At 38.8% G+C, this 20956-nt stretch overlaps 1 protein-coding gene across 3 annotated transcripts in view; it reads left to right on the top strand.

Annotated features, from left to right (window-relative positions):
* Positions 1-20956, top strand: part of LOC124607401 (serine/threonine-protein kinase Nek8) — a 317572-nt gene that overhangs the window by 54528 nt on the left and 242088 nt on the right. For 2 of the 3 annotated variants that reach the window (XM_047139723.1, XM_047139724.1), the window contains exons 6-7: positions 3427-3609; positions 11519-11657. In XM_047139723.1, the coding sequence (XP_046995679.1) occupies positions 3427-3609; positions 11519-11657 (322 nt within the window). The remainder of the gene's footprint in view (positions 1-3426; positions 3610-11518; positions 11658-20956) is intronic. The other variant, XM_047139725.1, reaches the window with a different exon arrangement.

Consider the following 20956-nt stretch of genomic DNA (forward strand, 5'->3'; position numbering starts at 1 on the left):
TCAGTCCTGAGACTGGTTTGATGCAGCTCCCAATGTCACCCTATCCTGTTCAAGCTTCTTCATCTCCCAGTACTTACTGCAACCTACATCCTTCTGAATCTGCTTACTGTATTCATCCCTTGGTCTCCCTCTACGATTTTTGCCCTCCACACTGCCCTCCAGTGCTAAATTTGTGATCCCTTGATGCCTCAGAACATGTCCTACTAACCAGTCCCTTCTTTTTGTCAAGTTGTGCCACAAGCTCCTCTTCTCCCCAATTCTATTCAATACTCTGTTATTAGTTATGTGATCTACCCATCTAATCTTCAGCATTCTTCTGTAGCACCACATTTCAAAAGCTTCTATTCTCTTCTTGTCCAAACTATGTATCGTCCATGTTTCACTTCCATACATGGCTACACTCCATACAAATACTTTCAGAAATGACTTCCTGACATTTAAATCTATACTCGATGTTAACAAATTCCTCTTCTTCAGAAACGCTTTCCTTGCCATTGCCAGTCTACATTTTATATCTTCTCTACTTCGACCATCATCAGTTACTTTGCTCCCCAAACAGCAAAACTCTTTTACTACTTTAAGTGTTTCATTTCCTAATCTAATTCCCTCAGCATCATCCGACTTAATTAGACTACATTCCATTATCCTTGTTTTGCTTTTGTTGATGTTCATCTTATACCCTCCTTTCAAGACACCGTCCATTCCATTTAACTGCTCTTCCAACTCCTTTGCTCTCTCTGATAGAATTACAATGTCATCAGCAAACCTCAAAGTTTTTATTTCTTCTCCATGGATTTTAATACCTACTCCAAATTTTTCTTTTGTTTCTTTACTGCTTGCTCAACATACAGATTGAATAACATCGGGGAGAGGTTACAACCCTGTCTCACTCCCTTCCCAACCACTGCTTCCCTTTCATGCCCCTCGACTCTTTATAACTGCCATTTGGTTTCTGTACAAATTGTAAGTAGCCTTTCGCTCCCTGTATTTTACCCCTGCCACCTTCAGAATTTGAAAGAGAGTATTCCAGTCAACATTGTCAAAAGCTTTCTCTAAGTCTACAAATGCTAGAAATGTAGGTTTGCCTTTCCTTAATCTTTCTTCTAAGATAAGTCGTAAGGTCAGTATTGCCTCATGTGTTCCAATATTTCTACGGAATCCAAACTGATCCTCCCCAAGGTCGGTTTCTACCAGTTTTTCCATTCGTGAGATAGACCATCAATATTTTGTTTCTCATTATAGCAAATGAATGTTCAAGTGACATCTCTATGGTGTATATCAATTTGCCAGGAAATTTACTTTGGTCATAACTATTATTATCGTAAGGTGACAATCTGGATTTGGTCTAAGCTTGAGAATATGCTTTGAGGCACATCTGCAGATTGAATTGCATTTTAACACCCATGATTCGATTGGAGATATAGATATCATGCTGTAGTAAACTACACTGAGAATACACACTTGCTGTTACCTCCAGCAGACAGATGGCTGCACCTAGAAATTTTCTGTGGTCAAAAGTATATTGAGAAAGATTCCCTGAAAAAATGCAAGTCATAAGGATTATGCAGGATTTTTTAAAGTGGTTTACATAACATTTGACCTGACCTTGACCAAAATCATATCTTTCTTGTCATAATTCTAACTATAATAAAGCAATGAGAGATTATATCATATTACTGCATACCACACAGTTAAATTTGGTATCCACTGTTAGTAGTGTGTCTAAAAAAATGGGCTACCTGAAGAAGTGATGATAACTAGTGTTTTATTGTTGGCTTATATTAGAATTAGTTTGCAGCAACCCTTAGAAATAAATGTGTTTTGTCAGCAGTATTTGTCGTTCTTATTGTCTCAGATGATCACATCCAATGGCAGTCCATACCATCATGACTATCAAATATCCAATGTGGCATTCTAAAATGTATACTCTAAAAGCATCAGTTTCTCCATTATTTTGTTCTGTGTATTGGTATTAGTCACTTTAATTCAAGATTAAGGCAAACTGTGCAGGGATGCAAAAAATGGTTGGTCACTCAGTATTTTTCCCTTCATTATCCATTTTAATGTCATGTATCACATTAGTACAGTCTCCTCTTCTTCATAGTAGAAAATTATGACAGCGCGTTATGCCACTGTCAGTGCCTGTCATGTTTTTTGGAATCATACAACTCTACTATGATTGCACCACTATTAGTTAAAGAACTGTCAATTGGCAGAGCCATAACATCTCTTAGCACTACTATTTTAGTGAAACAGTTTCTGTCAATTGTTTCTAGCATTCATCTGACCCATAAGACAGAATTAAAATTTCATAACTCTGATGTTGCTGATCAAAACCCTATAGCAGTCTACTTGCGTTCAGAAAAATACTGTAATCTGATCAGTGTACTGGACATGTACATTATTAATCTCCTACTAGCTCCTTATAACATGTTCAGCATTCTCAGAAATTAAAAAAGTTTTGGGGTAAGAGTTCATGGATACAAATGTCAAGAAGTCACTTAAAAGTCAATCAGCTTCCGCAGATATAATACAGTTCAAACCTCACCAAGACAGTTTCTTCGACCAGCTCATCTATCAATTAAATATCAATTCCCATGTGAAACTCAGTACTGCCCATTTGGGCTGAATCCATGTGTCCTTGACACTGAAAAACAAGACTGACAGAAAATTATCAATACACTGAAGACGGTGTTGCCAAATCATGCATGCCTGTACTGAAAAGCCAAAGTTTATCTAAGATATTTCAAAAGTGTCAGTAACAGCTCATATCCTGGGCCCATAAAGCCTATCTCCTACCCTCTATGAGGGTCCTTACTGACTCCCTGAGATCAGTGCAAGTATAATAATTTCTCGAATATTTGAAGCCCTTTAGCTAGTCAGTATGGAGGGTACAAAATAATTCTACAGTTTTACAGCCACAGATTATCTCTATGTTTTGGTTCCTTCTACAGCCAACAAATCTCACAGCCCTCTACTCGTAGATGCTGCTAGGGGTACTACTTCTAACCTAATTTTGATAACTAATGACCTTGAAAGCTCTCAGTGTATCATAGAAAATCTGTATACTGGCTGTGTCAAGGGCTAGCTACAAAACACCAACAAAATATACACTGTGCAAGAGAAGTCTCCGCTTGTGCCACAATTTGCTCAGCTTTGGGGAAAACCCCTTAACTCTAATACTGTGTACAAAGGAGTTATTCCCACTTCCACCTAGCACAGCACATCTTTGTAATATCTACCACATGCATTTATACATCTCAACGACTGTTGTGATCTCTTGCATCATTATTTATGTATTTAAAATTACTCTCCACATTGAATCAAGATCTTATGAATACTCATAAACATTCCTCACTAGCTTAGACAAGGTATATTACACTGAAATCAATTTGAGCACATGTGATATGATTGCTTCTTTTACAGATATTTGGGAAGTTTTGAACGTGAAGGCATTTTGATGATTGAAATGGAATATGCAGATGGTGGAACATTGGCTCAGATGCTCTCCCAGCGCACTGTTCATCTTAATGAGAGAGAAATACTTCTACTGTTTCAGCAGATTGTTAGTGCAATACAGTATATGCATCACCACAACATACTTCATAGGTAGTAAAGTCCATACATTTATCTTATAGCTAAAACATAATTGTAATAAAATCTCATATTTAGAGTGCACCACTGTTGCTTGATGCTCACAATGACTCTGCTCTTGGCCACAACCTGAAGGTGACCATTTATCTGGTTGGTGATCAGGTCCACATCACAGGCTGTACAAAAGCTGTAGAAGACCTAGTGGAAGATATGACTGCTTTCACAAGTGGCTTTGCCTCTGATCTAAAATGATAGGGCACGCCTTTGGCATGATTGGGATAGGATGTGCCATTTGGGTGTAAAGAACAGGTTGCACTTAATCCTCAATAGGTATATGACTCATGTGGAAAAGAGCTGTAAATATGTGTGGCATCAGGATGGATCAGGATATGTCACTCATTGGGTGGGCAATGGAATACCACTTTTGGAGTGGTAGAAGGATTCAGGGTAGAATGCCTCTCGTTTCTGAGGGTCATGAAAAGTGTAGTGAAACCCCTCATTTAAATTTTTCAGTGGATTAAAAAATGTAAATCATGGGAAAATTTAAAGAATAGAAAATGAATTTTTAATACTGTAATGTTGTTGTTGTTGTGGTCTTCAGTCCTGAGACTGGTTTGAAGCAGCTTTCCATGCTACTCTATCCTGTGCAAGCTTCTTCATCTTGCAGTACCTTCTGCAGCCTACATCCTTCTGAATCTGCTTAGTGTATTCATCTCTTGGTCTCCCTCTACGACTTTTACCCTTCACGCTGCCCTCCAATACTAAATTGGTGATCCATTGATGCCTCAGAACATGTCCTACCAACCGATCCCTTCTTCTAGTCAAGTTGTGTCATAAGCTCCTCTTCTCCCCAATTCTATTCATTACCTCCTCATTAGTTATGTGATCTACCCATCTAATCTTCTTCATTCTTCTGTAGCACCACATTTCGAAAGCTTCAATTCTCTTCTTGTCTAAACTATTTACTGTCCACATTTCACTTCCATACATGGCTACACTCCATACAAATACTTTAAGAAATGACTTCCTGACATTTAAATCTTTACTCAGTGTTAACAAATTTTTCTTGTTCAGAAACTCTTTCTGTGTCACTGCCAGTCTACATTTTATATCCTCTCTACTTCGACCATCATCAGTTATTTTGCTCCCCAAATAGCAAACCTCCTTTACTACTTAAAGTGTCTCATTTCCTAATCTAATTCCCGCAGCATCACCCGACTTAATTCGACTACATTCCATTATCCTCGTTTTGCTTTTGTTGATGTTCATCTTATACCCTCCTTTCAAGACACTGTCCATTCCATTCAACTGCTCTTCCAAGTGCCTTGCTGTCTCTGACAGAATTACAATGTCATCAGTGAACCTCAAAGTTTTTATTTCTTCTCCATGGATTTTAATACCTACTCTGAACTTTTCTTTTGTTTCCTTTACTGCTTGCTCAATATACAGATTGAACAACATCGGGGAGAGGCTGCAACCCTGTATTACTCCCTTCCCAACCACTGCTTTCCTTTCATACCCCTCGACTCATAACTGCCATCTGGTTTCTGTACAAATTGTAAATAGCCTTTCGCTCCCTGTATTTTACCCCTGCCACCTTTAGAATTTGAAAGAGAGTATTCCAGTCAACATTGTCAAAAGCATTCTCCAAGTCTACAAATGCTAGAAACGTAGGTTTGCCTTTCCTTAATCTTTCTTCTAAGATAAGTCGTAAGGTCAGTATTGCCTCAGTGTTCCAGTGTTTCTACGGAATCCAAACTGATCTTCCCCGAGGTTGGCTTCTACTAGTTTTTCCATTCGTCTGTAAAGAATTCGTGTTAGTATTTCGCAGCTGTGACTTATTAAACTGATAGTTCGGTAATTTTCGCATCTGTCAACACCTGCTTTCTTTGGGATTGGAATTATTATATTCTTCTTGAAGTCTGAGGGTATTTCGCCTGTTTTATACATCTTGCTCACCAGATGGTAGAGTTTTGTCAGGAGTGGCTCTCCCAAGGCCGTCAGTAGTTCCAATGGAATGTTGTCTACTCCGGGAGCCTTGTTTCCACTCAAGTCTTTCAGTGCTCTGTCAAACTCTTCACGCAGTATCGTATCTCCCATTTCATCTTCATCTACATCCTCTTCCATTTCCATAATATTGTCCTCAAGCACATCGCCCTTGTAGAGACCCTCTATATACTCCTTCCACCTTTATGCTTTCCCTTCTTTGCTTAGAACTGGGTTTCCATCTGAGCTCTTGATATTCATACAAGTCGTTCTCTTATCTCCAAAGGTCTCTTTAATTTTCCTGTAGGCAGTATCTATCTTACCTCTAGTGAGATAAGCCTCTACATCCTTACATTTGTCCTCTAGCCATCCCTTCTTAGCCATTTTGCACTTCCTTTCGATCTCATTTTTGAGACATTTGTATTCCTTTTTGCCTGCTTCATTTACTGCATTTTTATATTTTCTCCTTTCATCAATTAAATTCAATATTTCTTCTGTTATCCAAGGATTTCTACTAACCCTCATCTTTTTACTTACTTGATCCTCTGCTGCCTTCACTACTTCATCCCTCAAAGCTACCCATTCTTCTTCTACTGTATTTCTTTCCCCCATTCCTGTCAATTGCTCCCTTATGCTCTCCCTGAAACTCTGTACAACCTCTGGTTCTTTCAGTTTTTCCAGGTCCCATCTCCTTAAATGGTACACCTCCGATAAGTCAAGTTTGGAAAAGAACTGGCCCCCAGCGAGCTTGGTAAATAACTCCTCAGGCGGGGAAGAGGATAAGTGTCAATGAGGCTCTGAGCATTGACAGTGGCTTTAAATTCACCACACAATCGCAGACTCCCGTTTGGTTTGGAAACCACCATGATTGGCAATGCCCATTCGCTGAATGTAACAGGAAGGAGAATCCCTGAAGCTGTTAACCTGTCTATCTCAGCCTTGTCAGGTGCACGCAACGCCACCGGAATAGGGCATGCCCGGAAAAACTTAGGGCAAGCTGTAGGCTTAAGAGTAATGTGGGCTTCAAAATCCTTGGCATGACCCAGACCAGCAGAGAACATGGACGAGAATTCAGAACACAATCCATCCAGCTGTTGATACAGAATATCCTCAGAAATGAGGTGCACATCATCATCAATAGAGAACCCGAACGACTGGAAAGCATCGTAACTGAACAGGTTTTCAGTGCTCGCATGATCCACCACATAAAACGTGAGGGGCCTAACAACAGACTTGTAGGCAGTGGAAGCATCAAACTGGCCAATGGTAGGAATTTTCTGTTTATTATAAGTTCTCAGATTTCGCGTAACTGGAGACAAGGGAGGGGAGCCCAATTCCAAATACGTGCGAGAATTAATGAGAGTTACTGCAGAGCCAGTGTCCACTTGCATGCGAATGTCTTTATCCAGAACACGAACAGTAACAAACAACTTATTTGTTTGAGAAAGCACACAGTTAACATCCATGTCCGATGCCTCGTCCTTGTTGACAGGAACTTTATGGGACTGACACGCAGAAGCAATGTGGCCTTTTTTCCTACATGAATTACATCTGGCCCAACGTTTTGGATACACGGCCCTGTCATGCTGTACGAAACAACGTGGACAAGAAAGAAGTGCGGAACAAACCTGCTTCTGTGGTTGCTGTTTTCGCTGTGAGCATGGCGGCCCAACGCGACATTGTTGACGCGAGTGAACCGCCGCCACATCGTCGGTCCCCTGGGAAACAGCCAAATTGTCCGTGTCAAAAGTGGTCTGTATAGTGCCTACATCACATCATGCGTCTATTTGCGCACCAGCAGCGTGAGACACTTCAAAAGATTGAGCGATGCTTAGAACTTCTGACAACGACGGGTTTGGCAGTTGTAAGGCATGTTGCCGAACTTCTTTATCAGGAGCAAGCCGTAGAATAGCATCCCTAACCATTGAATCAGCATAAGACTCATGATGAGTGTCCGTGACAAACTGACATTTTCTACTCAGACCTTGTAGTTCCGCCGCCCAAGCCCGGTAAGATTGATGGGGCTGTTTACGACACTGGTAGAACGCCATGTGGGCGGCAATGACGTGAGTGTGTTTTCGATAATAGGTAGACAATAAGTCACACATTTCTTGGAAGGACAGAGAGGCAGGTTCCCGCAGCGGGGCTAACTGAGATAGCAGCTGATAGATCCGTGGGGAAATCCAAGATAGAAATAACGACTTACACATAGGAGCGTCGACAATGCCGAAAGCCAAGAAGGGTTGCCGGAAACGCTTCTCATAATCCTCCCAGTCTTCAGCGGCCTCATCGTAAGAAGGAAACGGAGGCGGAGAAGAGGAAGACAGAAGATGAGTAAGCGACGTCGACAATACCTGAATAGCAGCTGTCAGCTGTGTTTGTTGTTCAATGAGCGCTTGCATAAGCTGTTCCATGTCTGCCCTGACACGAACACACAAATCCACAATGCAGGAACAAAAATATCTGACCTCATCGCCAAAAAGTGTTATAACCTTTAATCACTAATACATTGCGTGGATATACAAACGTAGAAACAATAGCTGGTTACATGCTACCAATTCCGTATCGGTCATTCGACTGCCGTGCCGTGACATGCGGCCGGTGCCGTTCGTAGCTAGGTGGCGCTCCTGCACTCAGCCGAGTTGCGGAGCGCCTCTATCGCCGTTTGCGCATACTGACGTGGCAGCACTATTAAATGTCGTGGCACTGTCACAACAGTAATATTGATGTTTCATTGATAGCAAAATGAATTTAATGTGTACAACACTGAAGATGATCACTATGTGATCGAAAATCGATTTTGCTATCAATAAAAGATCAATATTATGACCAACGCTGACCTTCCTTTTAATTTAATTCGTTTCATTCATTTATTGGTCCATTTGATTCATTACATACTTAAACAGTACATTGAATATAGGACAAGTCAAAATTGCGAAAGGAGCAGAAACACACACACACACACACACACACACACACACACACACAGAGAGAGAGAGAGAGAGAGAGAGAGAGAGAGAGAGAGAGAGAGAGCATGGCAAAATTAATTACAGATAACAATCATAAATTACAAGGGCCATATATAGCAATGTGAATTTATCCATTATTACATAATCATTGTTTACAAGGCTATTTTTTGTAATTTAAAAATTCTTTTACAGAGTAAAAACATTTTTCCACTAGAAATGACTTAACATTATGTTTAAAAAAATTTTATGTTGCTGTGATTTTAAATCACTGAGTAGGATGTTATATAGCTGAACTGTTATCTGTGATACACTTTTTTGGTACAGTGCTGTTCTACACTGTGACATGTGGATATTATTTGTGTTTCTTGTGTTATGACTGTGTATATGCTTATTTTGTTGAAGATGTCCAGTTTGGTTTAAAAAATACTCATTTGCAAACAGGATACACTCATATATGTAAAGGCTCGGTAGGCTCATTATTTCCATCTGGATGAAATGTGGTCTACATGTTTCCAGTTTTCTTAGGTTGCAGATAGCCCTGATTGCTCTTTTCTGCACCCTAAAGATCTTTATGCTGGTGGCCTAATATATATGGTCGTTGTGCGCACAGCACTCCATGGAGTCGCCAATCACTTAGGCAATAGATATGCACACTATTGTGCACACCACAGGTTACATCACAATGTTTTAATGGGAATGAGGATAGATTTCTCTAAGAACTAGGGTGTTCCTCACCTACAAGAATTATAAATAATTTTGCACAACAGATTTAGAAAACAAAAATAATTCATAGTAAAAAAGAAATAAAATAAAAAAGGAAAGAAAAGGAAAAAACTAGACAAGCTTTATTTGTTCGTGCTCCTTAATTTGTATAATCTATTCCTTTTTTTAAAAAAAAAAAGTTTGGCTTGTTCTATTATATATGGTAACTCTGTGATGTCAAATTGGTTAGTTTTGATGCTAATCAGTTTGTGTACATATTCTGCTTTGGTATACTTTGTGTGCAAAGGTACTCTTCTTAACACTGCATATTGCATTTTGTAGGTTTTTAAGAACTTTCAGTATTATGTTTCATTTTCTGTAATGTCGACTGTCATATACTTGATATAAACAACATGTATAATTGTTGTTTTTAACATACAATGGCCTGAAGATGGTGTTAATGGGGTGCAAAACTGGTTGCCTAAATAAAGTAACAACTTCTGAAAACATATGGCTGTTTGGTGATTTTTCTTTGGTTAATATCTGACCAGGCACTGTCCCACATCCAAGATGGAGCAATAGAGATTGACATAGAAGAAGTGATGCAAGGAATTGATGTGGATCATGAAGAGGCATAGACAGGGGTAAAGGAGAACACAACAAAGAAGCCTCTTTTTCATTACATGATACAGCAGCAGGCTGAGAAAACTGAGAAAGATCTTCCTTTATAACTTTTATTACGTTTCATTTTCTCCTAAATTGAGGAATACGCACTGTCTTTTCTTTCCTATTCTCCTCCATCCACTCCCCACCAGCTTCAATATGTTGGTTGTCACTTTGTGCCACACACATTATATCCATGTGGAAAACCAAGATGCAGACTTTCTTGTACAAGAGAGGACCCAGAAGTAAGCAGGATCCCTATTGCAAGAATGTAATAGTTTTGACAAAAAGTTATTGTTAACACATTGCTCTATCATTTGTACAGAGAGTTTTTATAGTGTCAAGGAATACTTAAATCACCAGCATTCAATATACAATAGCTTATCTCCTTCATCGTAATGACCCAAAATGCTCATTAAAAACTAAATTGTATTCATCTGTTATTCTAATTTAACATATTATGAATGTTGCTACACGTATGGTTTCATGTTATATGTAATAATATTTTATTTATATACATATAATTGCAAATCTTTTCATATACTATTTTCTATGTAAGGCAATGTATGACAAATCCTATATCATTTTTGTAATGATGAGATACAAGGATGCTAAATAAATAAATAAAAATAAATAAATAAATAAATAAATAAATAAATGGGTGCTCAACTAATTAAAAAAATAGTGTACAGTGAAGGCATAAAGCACAAGATCCCATTACTACCACCCCTCTGCCTATTGGTAAGAAAATCTAGTTACTTTTGGGCACACTTCATGTATCCATCTATCACATTCTGTAGTACTCATTTCACTGGTATATCCTGTAGACTGAATGCAGGGCGACTTGTGAAACCTAATGTCTCACAAATGAATGTCACTGTAACAACTGCATGACCTTTTATGCTTGTAATTATGACCACCGACCAACTGTCCACTTGTATAAATGACCACTGATAAAATATAACAAGAGCAAATTTGATCATCCAGTTGAGAGTAACTTGCTCAACGTAACTAGGTGCAGTCAGATAGCTTCTTCACATCTTGTGGACTCTGCACCTTCTCCTTTCCACTACTTCTTCTCTGTATTCTAATGATGAAACTGTCTATTCAAAACTTTTCTGTTGTCCCACAGTCCTCTTGCTTTCAGCTTCTGCTAACTTCTATTCTCTGTCTACCTCCACATCAAGTCTTATTGCATTTCCAACACCATACTTCATGATTTGCTGTCTGGTACTCTTCCCCATCATATTGGTATGCCCATAGGCCTGCAAACCACGTTTTTTCACTGTTCATCTTGTAACAGATGCTCACACATTGTTTGTTGTTTAAATTAGTTATTGTTATTTGCTGTAGGGCACCACCACCTGTAAGGACTTTTGTAATAAGGGGAATAAAGAGACAACAACAAATGTGTATGTAAACATGAACACCCATCTGGAGACAAACTTGTCAGTTTAAAACCAGTGATTCTGCCATTTGTGTAAATAAATAGTATTAGTATGGGTGGCTGGTTGCTGTTTCCTTCTTTGCAAGAATCCACCCAAAATTATTTTGCATTTGTAGAGAGAAGTACAATATTCACTTCACTGCAATTGTTTCTACAGAGACTTAAAAACTGCAAATGTTTTCCTCACAAAGGATAACATAATAAAAGTTGGTGACTTTGGCATTTCAAAAATGATGTCAACTCGAGGACAAGCTCATACTGTTGTTGGAACACCATACTACATCAGCCCAGAAATGGTAAGTATAATAAACCATATTGCAAACCTCCAAAAAAATCTAACTTCAGCAAATATTCAGTTATACGACATTTTGGGGATGTAAACTGCAAGTTATTCACTTTTTCCATTCATTAGTAGTGGCTAAATATTCTCAAGTTTCCCTTCATTGCAGAAAAAGTATCCACTGCGAAGAAATATGCAATAAGAATAATACTCTTAGGTATCCATACATAAATATCTTGTAAAAAGACGGCATGATCTTCATGGTATGCCTATTGTTTTGGAAAGTTTGGTGTCAAACGTTGTAGTTGTTTAGTGTTTTTTTAACCAGTAATATTCATAAATATAGTATTAGCAGAGAAGAATATGTATTCTATGCCCACTGGTCTTAGAATGACACAGGAAGGAGATAAATTTACTGTCATTTAAAGCTTTGACTGTTAACCCAATGTAAACTAAAATCACATTTTCTTAGCTGTTCATTCTGCATCATAGAAAAATTCCTTAACAGCTGATTTTATCTATTTGTCCTGTATATTTACACCACCACAGTATACTAGGTATTGGAAAAGTTAAATATATTGGTACTGTAAATGCCTACATAATTTATCTGAATAATACTTTAGTGATATATGTGATGCAGTTTAAAATGAGTAATACACAGGGTGTCTAGTTTAAGTTCCAGTTTCAAAATTCTGTAGAAAGAAAACCAATCCTCAGAATGACAACAAATTTGAACAGCATGTTATTGAAACAAAAGGGGGGACAGGGGTGAAGTGACCAATAGATGATTCTGTAACCATCAGAATATAACACCAACAGACGTGCAGCAAACAACTGTTCCTCAGTTTGTGCCCAAGGTCCCCAACATTACTGTCTCCATGATGGATTGCATGTTATTCATAAGGCTTTGTAGCAAGAATGTTGACTGTATGCCTGTAGGCCCGCAGAAGTTCTGGAAACTGAAGGGTATGAAAAAAGTAACTGGTCCAATGTCTGCTAAGAGTCTGGAGAAAATGGTTACGAACTTCAAAAAGATGGGTTCTTTTGAAGTGCAATGTGGCAGAGAGGGGACAGCAGTTGATCTGATTTTTGTCAAAGATGTGGCCACAGCATTGCAGGAAGGGTCAAGCAGTGGTGTGCAAACATGCAGTGCACAGGAAATTGCCTGAGTGTGGGACATGCCTGGGAGCACAGTGCATAAATTCCTATGAAACATCCTGCATTGCTATCCATACAAAATCACCCATGTTCCGGAGTTGCTTCCTGCTGACCTACCAGTAAGACAAATGTTCACTTTGATCTTTCTTGTTCACATGGAAGTGGACAATGAACAGCCATTCTATGGACAGATGAAGCCCGTTTCTATCTCTAAGGACATGTCAACTCGCAGAAATGCAGAATATGGGCAATGGAAAAGCCACATGCACATCAACTGGTACTACTTCATTTTGCAAAAGCTGTGGGTCCTGTTACTCGTACTATCATTGGCAAACAATATGAGAGTCTTTTGCACATAAACTTCATTCAAACCCCTCAACAGTATGGTTGTGTGGCTATGGTCATTTTTATGCAGCATGACATTCTTCTGCACATTACACTGCCAGTGAAGCAGCTGCTGGAGTTGCGTTTTGGAAATGCTAGAATTATCAGCCATCATATCTCTACAGCCTGGCCATCCAGAAACACCTTTTATAATCCATGTGACTTCTGGCTGTGGAGCTATCTGAAAAATATTGCGTTCAGTGATCCTATTACAAATGTAGCTGAACTGAAGGAATGCATTGCGCAATGCATTCTGATTATGACCCCCGAGACACTCTGATCTGTTGTGGAACATACTGTTTCTCGATTTCAACTTGTGACAAAAAACGGCACAGAGTGTTGAAGGTGTCTTGCACCAGTCTCACGGCAATTGGAAAATAATTTCATTTTGGTTTTTGTGTGATTTTTGGCCCCAGGACAATTCAAAACTGATGACATCTCACTTTTTATTTATTTTTTGGTCCCAGGAAAATTGAAAACCAGTGTCAGTTTGCTTTTTATACACTTCTTGGCCTTAGAACATTTAAAAACTGATTTTCCTATCCAATATGGTATGACCTTACCATGGTGCATCAGATTACTTAACTAACAGAGACAGAACTGTTGCTTGCCAAACTTGTGCAGTCATGCACATTGAACAGAATGGATCATGTAATATGCAACTCATACCAACCAAAGTCACCATATTGCAGTTCATCTGTAATTTACAGCCAACCCCAATTATTTTAAGATGCTTAAAGCACCATCTATTGGTAAATATTGGTAAAACTTTCATGTCTTTTTTTTCCCCTTGTGACATTTCCCCCTACATCAATAAAATGCTGTTCAAATTTGACATCATTCTGAGCAGTGGTTATCTTTGTGCACCATTTTTAAACTGGAACTCTAGTTATGCACACCCTATATACTGTATGTATAAATTAGAATTTCCACTATCCAGCCTAATGTGCAGAATGTCAAACAGGATAACAGAAGTTTTATAAATTCTCTCTTCTGACCACACCTGTACCAATTAAAATACCTTTTTCTATACCAAAACCTGATTTTATTAAAATTTTCTGACTTCCTGCATAATACATGCTAGTTATAAGTGTACATACTGCAGCTTTCAAAAATTATTACAGCAAGTATAAAGTGATCTACATTGTAAAATGTGAATGTATGATTAAACATGAGAAAAGCTAGGCCTAGCAGAAGAGATGAAACTTACAAGCTTTTTACGGTAAGTGATATCAGCTGGCATTGCTTCCTCCTGCTCTTTAATGGACTGCAGTACCACCATAGCCATCTTGGATCCTTCCAGATACGTGATGACATGTCTTCTGTCACCTAATTTACCTCCCCCTTTTATGTTATTTCCTCCTGTATCACCATTTCCAAGATATTGTCAGTTAGCTCATCAACTTTGTCATTTGCCATCCATTCTGTGACATCCTCTGCATCAACATCCTCACAGCCTGGTACATTTTCGAGCAGTGAAATGATATCATGGTTTCCATGTTCTACTTCTGTTTCACACGTGGATTCAAAGTTAAAATGTCCACCTTCAAGATCTCGAAGAATTTCCTAAGACCTTACAAGTGATATGTTCTCTTCCCATGCTTTGACCAACCACCTTATGATATCCAGCAAGTCAGTTCTTTTCAGAATGGTTACACAGTCTTCATTATTATCAGTCACAGAATATCAACAATTGGAGATGATAATGGAGACATTTCTTCTTTAGAATTTCAAAGATACCCTGGTCCATCGACTAGCAAAGAGCAGTTACATTGGTGGTAAAAATAATGCTTTGACGTCTCCATTGGTGAGTTTGTCACTAGCACAATGCAAAGGTGCCTTATCAAGAAGCAGCAAAGCTTTCCTCAGAAAATTGTTGTCACTGAAACGTTTCTCTACAGCCAGAACAAATTCATTTTGCAGCCAGGTTTTAAAGATTTCTGAATTAATTCACACTTTCTTTTGATGACTGTAATGTAGGGGCAGTTATTCCTGATTTTTCAGGTTTTTGGAAGTTCTAGTCTCCTGTGGTTTCCATATTAATATAAGCCAAAGCTAGTAGTTGCCAGTTACTTTAATGCAAGCAAATATAGTAATTCATTTCTTACTTTTCTTTGTAGTCGAGTGCCACAGCTTCCTTTCTTGAAGCAAACATTTTCATAGAGAGCATCTTTTAATTTAATCCACTCTCATTGCAACTCACCAGATATTCCCTCATCATTTAATTTCAAACTATAGTCTTCAAACAGTGGCACAGCCTCTTTGTCAGCAGATAAAGCCTCTCCACTAATGGTAATCTGGTGAATACCAAATCGTTTTTCCCATTGAGCCAACCAACCATCATGGCAGTAAATTCTGTATCTTCTCCTTCTATTTGTTACTGAAATTGTAATGCTTTTTCCTGAAATGTCAGCTCAGTAATGGATGAACCTTTTCCTCTAAAATGTCCATGCTACAAAAATAAGGCTTCCTAAACTTCTTTATATGAGGGTTATTCGAAAAGTAAGGTCTCCTGTTTTTTATAAGTATATACAACTTTTTATTTCTACAATGGTTTACATCAGTTTACAGCTTGAATATTTAGCTATTTTTCGACATATGTAATGACCATTTCTGTCGATGTGGGTGGGTGATTATGTTCCACTGAAACTGTTTTGGGAGAGCAACAGTTTGCCGAGTGATATGTGGGCAAGCGTTGTCATGGAGAATGTGTACACTTTTTGCTCAACATTCCTGTTCTCCAGTTCTGAATTGCCTGTTTGAGCTTTTTCTGAGTCTCACAGTACCTGTCAGCGTTAATTGTGGTCCCAGCTATTCAGCTCCGAAAACGAGGTGAAAGAAGAAGTTCGTAACTTTCTGAACAGCATGGAAGCGAGCTAGTATGATATGGGCATACAAAAACTGCCACAGCGTCTACAAAAATGCATCAACAGAATTGGTGGTTATGTCAAAAAATAGCTAAATGTTCAAGCTGTAAACTGATGTAAACCATTGTAAAAATAAACAGGTCTACGTACTTATAAAAAAATAGGAGACCTTACTTTTGGGATTACCCTCATACTCAGCTTTCAAAGTTGTCTTCCTTACTTTTATTCTACTTTCACTAGCTTGCATAGCACACCACTTTACAATTCTGCTCAGTGTTTCTTCTTATCTCCAAAAGCACTTTTTCCTGCCCATAGCGCCAAAGCAATAGTTTCAGCTACTACCTCAGAATTCAGTCACATATAGCACATATCTTCTGATCCATAGTCACTATAAGTTTTTTTTGATTTATCACTAATTTTGGACTGTTTAATTAAAACACAAAGATCACACAAAACAATAATTTATCAATGCACACATTTTGGACATCTGATATGCAACAGAAGAAACAAAGAATACTGGATTGCCGACTGTGCTGATTTCTATGTGTGTTCACTTGTGAGCTCTGGAAGAGAGCTTCTAAGTATCATTTATCGAAGAGGGTTCTGGTAATTTATCCAATATTAAAAATACAGCATGTACCTTATAACTGTTTCTCAAGATGTGCTACACAACAAACACAAAATATGCATGAAATATTTTGAAAGGCCACACAGCATTGTGGCCAGTACCAACTTGATAAGGCTTTGAAAAGGACAGTACATAGAGTAAATTAATCCTCATTTTATTACGGAGAAATTTTATTATGATATTGATTAAATAGGGTGAATTATGTAGACCAAATAGTATGGAGGCAGGATAAACACAATCCACAACTTTGTTGTGGGATATTGCAGGATATTGCTGTTTCAGCCCCTTCAGTTTTATGAACTTCTGATAGGTGGTGGCGCTAATGGAGCTTTCAGAATGACAACAGTAGTGTAGGTGCATTCCAAGCAGGGAACTGTCATTTTGCAGACACTAAAACACCACAGATATTCATAGGTGCTTGCAGATGTGTATGGAGATCTGACAGTGAACAAAAGCATGGTGAATCATTGGACAAGGCATCTGCCAACACTGCAACAAGGTCACACAAACCCACCCACTTTCCAATGTGCCAGCTGGCCACACACAATGTTGTAACATGCTGACGCTCTCATTTAAGGTGATCAGTGGATCACAACCAGATACCTCACTGCACAACTGGATGTCTCTGTTGGTTGTGCTCACAGACTTGTCCACCAGTGTGTGCCCACTGGGTTCCTCACCACCTAACAGAAGACCTTAAAGAGTATGTTTTTTGTCAAACATTATTACAGGTGGTGAAACAGTGGTTCATCACTTCAAACCAGGAACAAAACAGCAAACCGTGGAGTGATATCACACCAGCTCTCCTCTGAAGAAAAGATTCAGAGCTGCATCTTCAGCTGGTAAAGCATCCTCAGCTGGCAGTCATGACAATGGTCTTGCGGGACTCTGTAGAACTTTTACTATTTGATGTCCTTGCTCATGGTGCAATTGACAATGCCAGGCCTCACACAAGTTTGCTGAGCCGAGAGGAGCTCACAAAACGTCATGGGAATGTTCTTCCTCATCCACCCTACAGTCCAAATCCCTTGTCTTCGAACTTCCATCTGTTTAGCACAATGAAGAATGTACTCCACAGGAAGCAGTACATGGATGATGGGAAGGTTATTTGATGCAGCAAGTCATTGGCTCCAACATCAACCAGTAGAGTAATACCATGCAGGCACACAGACACCCACCTTAAGATTATGTCGAGAAATAGGGTTTTGCAGCCAAAAGGTTGGGGAGTAATATGATATACTGGAATCCTGAATAAAACCAACCTGCTGTCTAAAAGGTGTTGTTTTACTTATTGTATGCCTCTCATACACTGAAGCACCAAAGAAAATGGTATGGTTATGCATATTCAAACACAGAGATATGTAAACAGGCAGAATATGGTGCTGTAGTCAGCAATGCCTATATAAGACAGCAAGTGTCTGGTGCAATTGCTAGACTGGTTACTGCTGCTACAATGACAGGTTATCAAGATTTCAGTGAGTTTGAATGTGGTATTATAGTTGACACACGAGCGATGGCACACAGCATCTCTGAGGTAGCATTGAAGTGGGGATTTTCCTGTATGCTCATTTCATGAGTAAAACATCAAACCTCTGACATCACTGCGGCCAGAAAAAGATCCTGCAAGAATGGGGCCAATGACAACTGAAGATGTGACGAAGTAAGTTGAGATATTTTTACTGTCTTTCTTGTTTTGTCATCTGCCTCCTTAAATTCATTTTCATTTTTGTCTAATTACCATTACCATACATGAGTATATTCTGCATTTTCATAAAAGAGAAATATAGCACCAGATCTAATTTTGTGTTTGTTATAGGGTGAAATCAGTAATTGTTTCATGACTTAAATTCTATTGTTGACTCATAAACAAATATAAGTTCTGTAGTAATTATAAACATTTGGAAGAAGAATTACTAGGATTCTTTGAGTATTTATTTGGCTCTATTCGAAAATATTTTAGCAAAGCCAGCCATTAATTAATTCCAAAATAATTATCAGATATGTCAAAAGCATTGTTTTCATAACTATATCCATTAATTTAATTATTTAAGCAAATAATTTGGCCTAACCTTTGTGATAGAAGAAACTGTTAAAGAGGAAGAATTTTTCGATGTATTCAGTTAATTGAATGAGTTATGTTTTAATTGTAATTTCCATAAATTAAACATCAAACAATGTATAGTTTCAGTGCTTCTTATTGTGAGGCTATATAAAGGCCTGATTTTTGCTCCTGAGACAGTCAGTCCACTTATATACTATTTCAAATGGATTTAGTGTCTGCCCCTGGTAGCTGAGTGGTCAGCGTGACAGATTGTCAATCCAAAGGGCCTGGGTTCGATTCCCAGATGGGTCAAATATTTCTCTGCTCAGGGACTGGGTGTTGTCATTTCATGCCCATCAACAAGCAAGTTGCCAAAGTGGTGTTAAATCGAAAGACTTGCACCCGGCGAACAGTCTACCCGACAGGAGGCCCCAGTCACACTACATTTATTTAGTGTAATTAGTGTAACACAATAGGCCGTGTGTTAAAACAATGACAGTGTCTGTTCAATTTATTTGAGAAATAGTGTCACAAGTACCTTATTATTCTGCAAGAACTGTGAACTGTGTGGTTAGGTATTTGCTGCTCATAGATGTTCAACAGCAAACTATTGTAGCAGTATGTTGATGTTTGTCTGCAACTTATTAATGAAGCTTAACATTTACCAATAGTGAACTGGCCATATAACTGTGTAATATCGTGGGGTTGTGAACAGTGAAAGTAAAGAACTGTGAAACACAACTGTGCAACTGTTGGCTGCATCATTTACGGTAGACAGTGTTGAACTACCTCCCCTCCCCCCATTTTTCAGCCAGTATAACAGTGCAGTATGTCGACCGACACTGAGGACTATCAATGAAGAAATAAAGCAGGCAAACGTCACAAAGAGAATGATTCAACATGAAAAGAAGTGCAACTCTTCTGCAGATCACTGCAGATTTCAGTGCTAGGCCATCAACAAGTGTCTGCATTCAATGAAACATCAACAATGTGGGCTTTTGGAGCTGAAAGGCCCACTCATGTTCCACTGATGACTGCATGGCACAAAGCTCTATGCCTTGCCTGGGTCTGTCAACACCAACACTGGGCTGTTGATGACTGCAAACATGTTTCCTGGTTGGCTGAGTCTCATTTCAAATTGTATTGAGCAAATGGACGTGTACTTATGGAGACAATGTCATGAATCCATGGACCCTGTATGTCAACAGGAGACTATTCAGGCTCATGGAGGCTCTGTAATGGTGTGGGGTGTGGGCAGTTGGAATGGTTGGGACCCCTGGTACATCTAGATATGACTCTGACAGGTAATGCATACATAAGCATAGCGTCTGGTCACGTGCATCCATTCTTGTCCATTGTGCATTCCAACAGACTTGGACAATTCCAGCAGGACACGTCCAGAATTGCTTCAGAGTGGCTCTAGAAACACTCTTCTGAGTTTAAACACTTCCACTGGCCACTAAACTCGGAGACATTAACATTATTGAGCATATCTGAGATGCCTTGCAACATGCTATTCAGAAGAGATCTCCGCCCCTCGTACTCTTTTGAATTTATGGGCAACCCTGTAGGATTCTTGGTGTCAATCCCCTCCAGCACTACTTCAGATGTTAGTTGAGTCAATACCATGTCATGTTGTGGCTCTTCTGCCTGCTAGTGGCATCCTACACAATATTAGAATGATGTACCAGTTTCTTTGGTTCTTCAGTATATATAATGATATGGACATGGCAATTTGTAATTATCATATGGTCAAAATTGGCCAATAGTGATGAAAAAACATTTTATTCAAATAAGATAGCTTCAATGGGGGCAACAACATATTCTGTTAGAGCTTTATGGTCTTGATTGCTTTTATGGTCTCAGTTAATTTGTTAAATGTTCTAAGCCCATGTGAAATGCTTTCTTGTGGCACAGATAGGTTTTACTAATGATTGTGTGTTACATTTTTGTTCAGTCTGGTATTATGTTTTTGAATATCACATTTCTTTCATGCTTTCTGTCTGGTCAGGTAGATTTGGTTCAATCAAAACAATAGCTTATTAAAGTATGTGATACAGGATGGAAGAAAACCTCAGTAGGAGAAGGAACTGAGCTTTACCCTTTCAAATGCATCATCCTGGCATTCATCTTAAGCAATTTAAGGAAATCATAAAAGAACCTAAATCTGGATGGCTGGGCAGAGATTCAACTGCAATCGTCCTGAATATGGGTCCAGTCTTGTACCACTGCACTGT

Source organism: Schistocerca americana, chromosome 3, assembly GCF_021461395.2.
Source record: "Schistocerca americana isolate TAMUIC-IGC-003095 chromosome 3, iqSchAmer2.1, whole genome shotgun sequence".
NCBI lineage: Eukaryota > Metazoa > Arthropoda > Insecta > Orthoptera > Acrididae > Schistocerca > Schistocerca americana.